Source organism: Mauremys reevesii, linkage group 14 (assembly GCF_016161935.1).
Source record: "Mauremys reevesii isolate NIE-2019 linkage group 14, ASM1616193v1, whole genome shotgun sequence".
NCBI lineage: Eukaryota > Metazoa > Chordata > Testudines > Geoemydidae > Mauremys > Mauremys reevesii.
The window spans coordinates 3,905,431-3,916,312 of NC_052636.1; the positions used below are offsets into that span (position 1 = coordinate 3,905,431).

General features: G+C 50.5%; 1 protein-coding gene across 2 annotated transcripts; it reads left to right on the forward strand.

Moving 5' to 3' along the window:
* The first annotated feature begins 330 nt into the window (after nt 1-330).
* LOC120381452 (zinc finger protein 436-like) lies at nt 331-2,186 on the forward strand. 2 transcript variants are annotated; one of them, XM_039499654.1, is made up of 2 exons: nt 331-704; nt 1,051-2,186. In XM_039499654.1, exons 1-2 carry the CDS (start codon nt 614-616, stop codon nt 1,845-1,847), a joined length of 888 nt encoding a protein of 295 aa, XP_039355588.1. In that variant the 5' UTR covers nt 331-613; the 3' UTR covers nt 1,848-2,186. The 2 variants fall into 2 exon arrangements, with proteins under 2 accessions (XP_039355588.1, XP_039355589.1); XM_039499655.1 differs by having other exon boundaries at nt 1,054-2,186.
* Nucleotides 2,187-10,882: the final 8,696 nt, after the last annotated feature.

A 10,882-nucleotide genomic window follows, 5' to 3' on the forward strand; every position in this document is an offset into this window, starting at 1 on the left:
AACTTTGTACTGGCCACAAGGGGGGGAAGGGAGAGAGCAGAGAGGAGGGAGTGGGGCTTTGGAGGGAGGAGGCAGTGCAAGGGTGGGGCCTTGGGTAAACATGCGGCACAGCGGCAGGGCCTGGGGGAAGGTGCAGGGCAGGGGACAGGGAGAAGGGATGGCGTGAGGGCGGGGCCTTGGGGAGAAGGGGCGGGGCCACGGTTCAGGCATCCATGGCCCCCTCACTTTTAGGGACCTTCCGTCGCTCCTGCTTCCCTATCACTGTCATGATCTTTGTTTCTCTCTGCCATTAGAAGCAGGTCCAGGGTGACTTCCCCTCTGGCTGGAGTCTTTACTTTCTGGGACATGGAGTTTCTGTCTCCGTGTTTTAGGAACCCCTTTGCTGAGGAGTGTTTGGCTGGGTGTGTTCCCAGCAGAGATGGGGATAGTTAAATGTCTTATTCAGAGTGTCCTGCACTTTTGAGGACATGGGGAGCTGGCTGTGGGATTGTACTGCTTTAAAATGGGCTGGGGTTAAAGTAATAGAATATTTTTTATGACAAATGGCCTATGAATTCACCAGTCTTCCTTGTTTTCTTTCCCCTCAGCGGGGTTTTCAGTTCCCAAACCTGACATGATCTCCCAGCTGGAACAAGGGGAGGAGCCGTGGGCCCTGGATCTCCAGGGTTTAGAGGAAAGAGAGATCCTGACAGGCGCCTGCGCAGGTGAGGGATCGTTAAACCAACACGGTCAGTGCCTGAAGGAAACAGCTGGGATTCCCTACAAAGACATTGTGCGTTCTCTGAGTTCAGGATTGTCCTCAGCAGGTGTCAAATCTTCAGGGCAGCTATCGCTCATGGCTTCCTGCCCACCCTGACTGGCAATAGATCCGTCCCTGCTCTCCCTTCCCCCAAGTGTTTGGATGGGATGTGAAGGGAGAATTGATCCCCCTCTACTCTCCCCTATGGGGGCATTCAGTCCCTGATTTATTTTCCCCATCTTTCTGGTGTTTGGTTTGGTTTGCTCGCCCTTTTCCCAGCCCTGTTTCTGAGGTTTCTCCCTCTATCCCAGCAGGTGCTGGGATGGTGAGTGAGAACAAGGAGCAGGATCCTCAGCAGGAAGATGCTGAGCAAGTGGAAGTGCAGGGGGCATTATCGCAAAGACCCAGAGGGAGCCTGTTCAGAAGCCATGAGCAGGGAAAAGCCGGTGAGAGTCAGCGCAGGCCAGAGAGGCTGGAGGGAAACCAGCCAGGGGAAAACGGGGATAAATCCATTAATTGTCAGGGAATTCACAAAGACCTCAAGGAAACCACAGCCCAGCAGAGACTCCCCACAGGAGAGAGAAACAACACATGCACTGAGTGTGGGAAAACCTTCAGTTGCCGCTCTGGCCTTATTAAGCATCAGAGAATTCACACAGGGGAGAGACCCTACGAATGCGGTGAGTGTGGGAAAACCTTTGTACGGAACTCACACCTTGTTACGCATCAGAGAATCCACACCGGGGAGCGACCCTACAAATGCTGCGAGTGCGGGAAAAGCTTCAGTGACAGCTCAGCCCTTGTTACGCATCGGAGAACCCACACGGGAGAGACGCCCTACGAGTGCCAGGAGTGCGGGAAAAACTTCACTCGGAGCTCCAACCTTATTATGCACCAGCGAATCCATACGGGAGAGAGACCCTACGAATGCTACCAGTGCGGGAAAACCTTCGCTCGGCGGTCGAACCTGATTAGACATCAGAGGATCTATAGAGGCGAGGGTCCCTATATATGCGCCGAGTGTGGGAAAACATTCCATCAGTGCTCGCCCCTTGTGTATCATCGGAGAATCTGCAAAGGAGAGAAACACTGTGAAAACCCTGTCTAGGGCTGGCAAAAGAGGGGTTTTTTGTTTGTTTTGGTCCTCGAAGACTTTCGTTAATTCCCACATATTGACCTTGGCCCCTTTGCTTCACTGTGTTCTCTCAGCTCCCCTAGGCAAGTTGTCTGACGTTTGCCTTCCGCCGTTTGCCCTTTTCTGGGTGAATCCTGAGGTCCTGTCTCTCAATTCCATTGTCCTTTGAGTCTTAGGAGTGTGTGTATGTCCCATCTGCCAGAGGTGTCCCTCAGCCCCAGATGGGAGAGACGGGGGTGACCTCCACTAGCTAAATCTACCTGGGCCTCATGTCCCCAGGGCCAGTGGTTCTCACGCTTTTTTTTTTTTTCCACAAACCACTTGAAAATTGCTGAGGGTCTTGGCAGACCACTTAATGGTCTTTCCAAATGTTGTTTTTACCATTAGCTAACTACTGGAAAGCGCTTTGGATAGAAGTGCTATATTAAAAAAAAAAACAATAATAATTAAAGTTTTTTTTGTTCTACAAATAAAAGCGCACAACTCATAGATTTTAATATCAGTAGCCTTACCTTTCTAATGCGATGGATGGGCTGGGGCTGGGAAGAAGGGGGGGTCTCTCCCTCTCTCCCCCCCCCCGTGGCAGCCCCCGAGCTGGACCTGGAAAGGAGGGGGGTTTCTCCCTCTCTCCCCCCCCCCGTGGCAGCCCCCGAGCTGGACCTGGAAAGGAGGGGGGTTTCTCCCTCTCTCCCCCACCATGGCAGCCCCCGAGCTGGACCTGGAAAGGAGGGGGGTTTCTCCCTCTCTCCCCCCTGTGGCAGCCCCCGAGCTGGGGCTGGGAAGGAGGGGGGTTTCTCCCTCTCTCCCCCACCATGGCAGCCCCCGAGCTGGGGCTGGGAAGGAGGACAGTCTCTCCCCCAGCAGCAGCAGCCCTGGAGCTGGGAAAAGTCACCTCTTTCTCTGGCTGCCACAGCCCTTCACTCCCAAATTCCCCCCATCCCCTCTTCTCACTGCACTGCCCCTCCCACCTCCCCCCTATTCTCCCCAAGGCCAGCACCTCGTCTTACATGTGCGTCTTCTCCAGGGTCCAGGCACCTAATTCGTGGGGCCAACCCTGTCCACTAATTAGGTGGGTGGCCCTTCATTCTGTTCTGTTCGGCCGCCCAGGCGTGCACCTGAGAGGGAACCATCCGCAGACCACCTGAATGGAGCTCACGGACCACAGTTTGAGCACCTCTGCCCTAGGATTTTCCTTGGACTTAGCTAGCTTGAGTTGGCTACCATGATGTAAATAACACAACTATTCTTGCTGTAAAGACACAGCCCATGTATAGGGGCCAGGGGTTGACCCCGGCCCGAACTCATGACCTACGACCTGCCTCGTGTCTCCTGGGTGATTTTATGCTTGCTGGGGGTACAATGACATTATGGGAGTGTAAGATTGGTAGGGGTGCATTGCTCATTAGCTTGGAACTTGCGGGGTGGGGAGGGCGAATAGGTGAACATAAGTGAATGGGTTATTAAGCTTGCTACAGGTAAGGGCTATTCTATTAGTTTAAGGCTTTGTGGGAGTAGTTATGCTAAAGGCTGGGATTTAGCCAAACAGGGTAGGCCGAAGGAGATAATCCCAGGTCAGATATTTTGCACGCTCATTTTTGGAAGCAAATGAGTGACTGCAACCAGGGATAGCACCCCACAGGATTCTGCAAGAAGGGAGCGGGTGAGGGGAGGGGCCATTAGCAACTCAGTTGCCATGCAGCAGCTAAGCAGTTAGACCGCATTGATCAATAGGAATTATTAAGAAATAAGTGATGCAAATCATGAATATTAATGCTTGACACTTAATTCTGGATACCCACAAAGGCCACATAAAGCAGTTATGGACCTTGTTATAACCAGGGTAAAGGATCAGCTAGGGTAGAAAGCCATACTCTTACCATAAGGAAGGGTATAAAATGCCATGCCCAGTTCCCATTTTTCTCAGTTCATTGTGTCCCTGAGACAGTGTAAATGTAATCAGGACCTGCCTTCTAGTGGGCTCCACCTCTGTTGCTAATAGTCTCTTTACTTGCAAGATTATAAGTACTCTATGTACAATGAAATATAAGAATAAGGTCAATACAGACACTCCCTGAGTTACATAGACCCAACGTACGCAAATCCGAGCTCATGGAAAAAGTTCCGTAAGCTAGAAATGGGAGTTATTTATTTATTTATTTAGTGTAATGGTCCGAGATACATTTCCGACTTACGCAAAATTCGAGTTATGCAAGGCGTTCCAGAATGAAACACTTGTGTAAGTTGGGGAGCATCTGTATGTATGAATGTTGAGCCAGCCTTATGATTTCAGTGATAGTTGTCTATATGACAAACTTTCTGGTGTGTGTGTGTCACTAAACTCTATCTTCTCAATTAACTTGACGGAGCAGCCTAGGAAAAGAACCTGTTATCTGTGACAAGTGCATGCTGCACCCCAATACATTACGTGTAATGTGATGTTTCCTCATCACCAGACCTAGCCTCCATCACTTTTTCTAGTCTAAACAAACCTGGAGCATCACATTTATACTTCTTTTCCCTCTGCAAAGCAATTTTTAGAGTCATCAACTTCTTCCTTTGGGAACAGATTGTCTCATTCTTCTTCGAGTGATTGCACTTGTCAGTTGGACTTCAAATGGTGCTATAATTTATCCGGTAGGTGAGAGCTGGGGGGGAGGAATTGCACCGTGATAAAAGATTATTTAATTGTAGCCAAGATAATATAACTGGTTGTCAAAAAACAACAAACTATAACAGAGGTTTTATTTAAATCGGAACAAACCGAACCGGATTCCACCAGCCTGTAATACTGTTAAATGGAAGAAGAAAGTAAATCATAAAAAAATAAGTTTGAACTAGGGCTGTCAATGAATTGCAGTTAACTCACATGATTAACTCAAAAATTAACTGTGATTTTAAAAGTTTATCGTGATTAATCGCCCTGTTAAACAATAGAATATCCAATGAAATGTATTAAATATTTTTGGATGTTTTTCTACATTTTCAAATATTGATTTATATTACAACACAGAATATGAAGTGTACAGTAGTCACTTTATATTAGCTTTTATTACAAATATTTGCACTGTAAAATGATAAACAAAAGAAATAGTATTTTTCAATTCTCCTCATACAAGTACTGTAGTGCAATCTCTATTGTGAAAGTGTAACTTACAAATGTAGATTTTTTTGTTACATAACTGCACTCAAAAACAAATCAATGTAAAACTTTAGAGCCTACAAGTCCACTCAGTCCTACTTCTTGTTCAGCCAATCACTAGACAAACAAGTTTGTTTACATTGACAGGAGATACTGCTGCCTGCTTATTTACAATGTCACATGAACATTTACAATATTTTTAAGGTCAGGCTTGACAAAGCCCTGGCTGGGATGATTTTGTTGGGGTTGGTCCTGCTTTGAGCAGGGGGTTGGACTAGATACCTCCTGAGGTCCCTTCCAACCCTGATATTGTATGTGTCAGGCTCCAATTTCAGACTGCTGGATAGACAAAAGTTGAGTCCTGATTCTATGCGGTGGTCACTTAGTTTTGTTCTTGTGTCTGATTCAGCTGTACCACTTCGCATGCACCTCCCGAGACTCTGAAAGATTGGAAGGTGTGAATATAGCGCTGACGTCCTTTGTCTCATGATGCAAACCTTCCCGCGTAGCATCCACCAACCCCTACATCAGCAAGACCAGAGAGAAATCAACTCACAGATGTGGAAAGCTACTATGCTGGTGTAGACACAGTGCTCACTTGGTGGAAATGGCACTTAAAATGAAACAAACCTGTGTGATAAGATTTCATAATCTTTGACTATGTTCTTTTTGCCAGTGCGAATGACGTTAATTATTGGTTAACGCCTAATTTATTGATAACCTGAATTATATTGGAACACTGTGACGTACGTTGGTTTGGTTTTTTGTTATTCACCACTAACCTGAAAAGGTTTATTTGATGTAAAAACCCTTTTGGACTAAGGTGCTCTGAAGTACAATATCCCTCCAAGGCTGAGGCGGGGGAATGTAAGAGAGAAATAGTATATAGGCGAACACAGACCAAGCCGTCAGTTATTTCTATTTCAATTGGAATTTGTTTTGACAAGCTCTAAAGAAAAATGACTTAAGGAGACAAGTTGTGTAACCTTTTACCCAATTAGGCTGTATGGGTCACTGAGTTCCCCGCGTCTCTGCAAAGCGAAGAGGTATAACGTCTGTCAGGAGATGGCCACAGGTCGCTGTATGAATGGTAATGGATGCATGCGGCAAGAGGTCATTTGTTGGGGAGGAGGGAGTTGGCTACCCATTATTTTTATGGGAGCTGAGCCCCCTTTTCTTTTTTTAAGGAAGCCCATTGTCATAGTTCAGCCTTTTAACCCTCAAGCCAGGCTACGGAAACCGCCCCAAAACTGTCCTTAGGTTTCATTTATTTTTGAGATCTTTGGGATTCAGCCCTCCACAGTGCATGTGGCTCACAGCAACCAAAATTTTAACAAAACTGGTGTGTTTAAGGGGACTTTTCCAAACTGACGATAGCCTGAAGTCAGCCTCACTTGAAATGGACCAGGCCACATTGTTTGAACCCAATGCGTAATTCACACCTGATTTGCCTGGAGACTTCAGGGGAGTGACTGCAACGTGGGGTGATCTGGAATTGTCAACCATGAAGACCAAGGTAAAGGTGGAAGCCCTTTTGCACCAGAAAGACGGACGTTCCAGGACTCCTAGACTGATCCCCTCTGAGGAAGGAAGTTGTAACATCAACACCAGGCCGTGCCAGCCTTGACCTGTCTCCTCGTACCTGAGAGAGCTTGCAAAGGTGGAGTACTGAGCCGGCGACCCCATCGCCTGGCTCCTTGACTGCAGCTCTACCTCCTATTCCACGGGAGTCCAAAGAGCTGCAGCATTGGAATCATTTGTCAGTTTCAATATCTAATTGTTACTTGTTCTAGTTTTTGTCAACTGGGAGCCATTCCAGCCTTCCTGGTCTACTCCGGTGGGACAGTGGGGCTCAGTGCATGCACGTGTGTTTGAAACCTGTCACATCCATGCAGGGTAAGGAGCTAAAAGGAATAATGCCCAAACCTAAATAAGCCCTACAAAATGGTTGAACATGTGCTCCTCGTTCTGTGAAAGTGGTCAAAGAACCTGAACTGTTAGATCCATACCATTAAAATTCTGTGTATTAAGGTCTGCGTCTGTATTAAGGTTTTTATCTCTGGAAGCCACCGGGAGAAGGTTAGCCACCTACGGGTGAGATCTAAGGTGGAAGCTCTGAAGCTGTGGCTTAAAGGTGAACAATAATTTGGTGTTAGAATTGAAATATTCAAGTGGTTGAGTGTGGATCACATGGCCTGGGTGAAGTTCTGTGACTGGGAATAATACCTAAATGGACAGCTGCCTCCTCGGTTCCTCTTTCAAGATTTAACAAAGGTTCATTTTCTGCTGTATTGTTCTGATAATCTGGCTAAAGTGATGATTTGATTCCAAAGCAAGATCGTTGTTTACTGACTGATTTTCTGATCTGACCTGAATGCGATCATTGTATTGTGTACTCGAGAGCTAGCTGGGTGGTGTTACTAATAGTTTAGGTTTAGTGAGGTGTGGGCGTCATTTTATTTGTGTCTTCATTTTAATTGGATTTATAAAAGGGATATTGAGTCATGTCTTTCAATAAGCTACATGGGCCAGAATCATGGAGTATCTGGGTGGAAATCAGCTCCCTCTACATTAACCCTTTGGTTCTCATATGGGAGCGGGGGGAGGGAGGGAACACAGCTCAGCTCTGGCTGCATCCTAGGGGGCTCAGAGCATGGCAAAGGAAAATGAGCTCCCCTGCGCAGGCCTTCAGGAGCATGGAGTGGGGGTAGGGGAGGTGGGTCGGGGCAGTGAGTCTCCCTGAGAGATTGATGGAAGGGCAGGGTACCTCTAAACATGTGGTGGTGGTGGATTTCGCTGCTGTCACTAGCACGGCCAGACCCAGCCATGGTCTGGCCTGCCCTGGGCTTGTGTCTGATCAGGCTGAGGTGAGGTTCGGGGTCTGGTTTGAAAGGTCATAAATGGAGGTGAAAGGGGCCTAGCAAGCCAGAAATGTGCTGGGCTGGCTCTGGTGTTCCGTTTTTCACTGGAACGCTTGGTCAAAAAGGGACCCTGGAGGCTCCGGTCAACACCGCTGACTGAGCTGTTAAAAGTCTGGTCGGCAGCATAGCAGGACTAAAGCAGGCTCCCTGCCTGCCCTGGCTCTGCACGGATCCCGGTAGCAGACGGCATGTTCCTGCAGCCCCTAGGTGCAGGAGCGATCAGGGAAACTCTGTGCGCTGGCTCCACAGCTCCCATTGGCCAGGAACTGCGTGAAGGGGCTCACAGCTGATGCAGGAGGGGGGGCAGGAGAGGCCTCAGGGCTGGGGGCAGTGCCTGTGGGAGGGGGCAGTGTGCACGGCGCAGAGCCACCTGGACCACCTCTGCCTAGGGGCCGGACGTGCTGGCTACTTCTGGGAGCTGTGCTGCCACCTGGGAGACACCTGAGGTAAGTGCTGACTGGCTGCAGCCACACCCTGAACTTCCTGTCCCAGATTGAAACCCCCTCCCACACCCCAACTCCCTCCCAGATCCTGTGCTCCACCCCTGAGCCCCCTCCCAGAGCCCACACCCCAACCCCTACCCCAGGCTAGCACCCCCTCCCGCACCCCAATCCCCTACTCCAAACCGGAGCCCCCTCCTATACCCCAAACACCTCATCCCTGGCCCCACCCCAGAGCCCTCACCCCCAGCTGGAGCCCTCACCCCCTCCTGCACCCCAACACCCGACTCCAGCCCGGAGCCCCCTCCCACACCCACAACCCCTCATTTCTGGCCACATCCCGGAGCCCGCACCCCCAGCCCAGTGAAAAAGTGAGTGAGGCTGGGGGACAGCGAGCGACTGAAGAGGGGGGGCTGGAGTGAATGGGGGCGGGGCCTCGGGGAAGGGGCGGGGTGGGCCAAGGGTGTTTGGTTTGGGGCAATTAGAAAGTTGGTAACTCTACGCTGAGTGGCCCCCCTCAGCCGGCGTGAGAAGCGGCTCAGTCTCGCCCCCTTCCCCTGCTGAGGCGCCCGCGAGGCTGCTGGAGCTCCGAGCAGACACTGTGGTGCTCTGAGTCTCCCAGCAGCCCAGAGACATGTGGCCCCAGCCCCACAGGAGCCAGCGGGATTGGCTGCCCTGGCCAGGGACGTGGGGCTGAAAGGTCCCTTCCAGAGGCAACATGTGGGGCAGTCACGTGCCCCCCCCACACATTTACATTGTGCCCCTCCAGTATCAGGAGGTATGAGTCATGTCTGCTGGGAGGGGTAGCTTGTCCCCACTGTCACATTATTTGGAAGGGGGTGTCCTGACTGCATGGCAGACGACCACTCTCCCTCCCCTGCCCCTGCAGGGAGGGGAAACCCTTTACCCACTTCTCCAGCTCCCTTTCTTCCTCAGCTGCAGATCTCTAGGCTGTGTTAAAACCACTGCGTGGCAGTTCTGGCCAGCGGGTGCTGACATGCTGGCTGCAGGGTCCTGCTGTAACCTCGCTGTCACCCTTCAGGGCAACTGCACCTGGATTCCCCCTCTGTGGTCACCCAGCAACACCCTCCCTTAGACGTCCCAGCCGTCACCTCTCTTGGGCAGAGATACGTCTCTCTCCCTCTGCTGAACAGCGTATTTCCAGGCTGCACCAGCCCCGTTTACACTGTAATATCCCTCAGCAAGTCCTAAACGGCCAGTGCCTGCCCTTTGCTGTCTCTGCAGTGACTAAGAGCAGAGTCACTGCCAACAGAGATACCCACCCAAGCAAGCACGTTTATTCTTCAGGGGAAAGCATTGCCCAGAAAACATTAAAAACAAGGAAAGAACCAGAGATCACCCCAACTCCAGCAAGGACTCTGGTTGGGGATTTGTCCTTCAACCCCCCCCCCCCCCGGCTTTTTCTGTCATCACAACAGCCTTCACTCAGCACCAGCCCCCACCCCGTTACCCTGTAAATCTTTCTTTTATGGGGCTTGGGGTTCTGTGATCTGGGAATAGAATCACAGGGTCACCAAAGCACAAACCTGTCTGGGGGGGATCAAACAGCACATTCTGCCTGACTCTGGTTCCAATCCCATGAGGTTTGCCTGCACAGGTTCAAATCCTGCTCACAGCAAAGGGCCAAGCACCAGTCCCATGGATGGGCAGTGGGGGGTTGTGCTCCTAGATCACCCTGGTGCTTCACAGAATCCAATCTCCTGAGTTTCTCCAGCTGATGCTCAATGACAAAGGAGAAGGCAGGGGGATCCCAGAGAGACAGAGCCATATCGGCACAGACTGACTGGTGAGGAAATGGAGTGGGGGAAGCAGGCAGAGGTTACAGAGAAGCCTATTTACACACAACAGGGACAGTGTCTCTTACAGGAGGCAAGTGCAGCATGTTTAGGATGATGGTGGTGGAGAGAAAAAAGGCTGGATTCAAGGCAAGAGGAGACCAAAGGAGGGGAAGGTGAATGGCAGCTCCACACAGGACCACGGCGCTCTGACACCCCAGTTCTGGGCACCCTGGACAGTCCTAGCTAGAGAGAACAGGCAACCAGGGACCCATCCCCCTGCAATGAACCTCTCCTGGCAGAAGGCCCCCATGGAGCACTATGAGCTGTATTGGGAGTGGGGCGCCCAGGGGACAGAGGGCAGCTGAAGTCCCTCAGTTGTATGGGAACGAGGCACTGCAGAATGAAAGGGCTTCCCCCCCCCTCACAGCTGGGACCGAGGGGCAGCAACAGCTGTTAGGGTTTGTGACCAGGATTGGGGGAAAGACAAGCAAATGGGCCAGATCCCCAGCTGATGTTAATCATCCTGCCTCCATTGGAGTAAATGGGCCAGATCCTCAGCCAATGTGAACTTCTTTTACTCCAATGGTGACAACGTCTCTCTTTTCCTCATGTCCCATTTAACCAGCTAATTTCCCTTTTTGTCATTGACTCCCCAGCGTCCTCTGTCTCACCCCTCACACACAGCAAAAGGTGTGCAGAAAAAAGGGGC

Coding starts and splice junctions, on each gene's coding strand:
- LOC120381452 (XM_039499654.1), top strand. CDS start 614: ATGATCTCCCAGCTGGAACAAGGGGAGGAGCCGTGGGCCCTGGATCTC. Junction 705..1,050: donor CCTGACAGGCGCCTGCGCAG/GTGAGGGATCGT, acceptor CCTCTATCCCAG/CAGGTGCTGGGATGGTGAGT.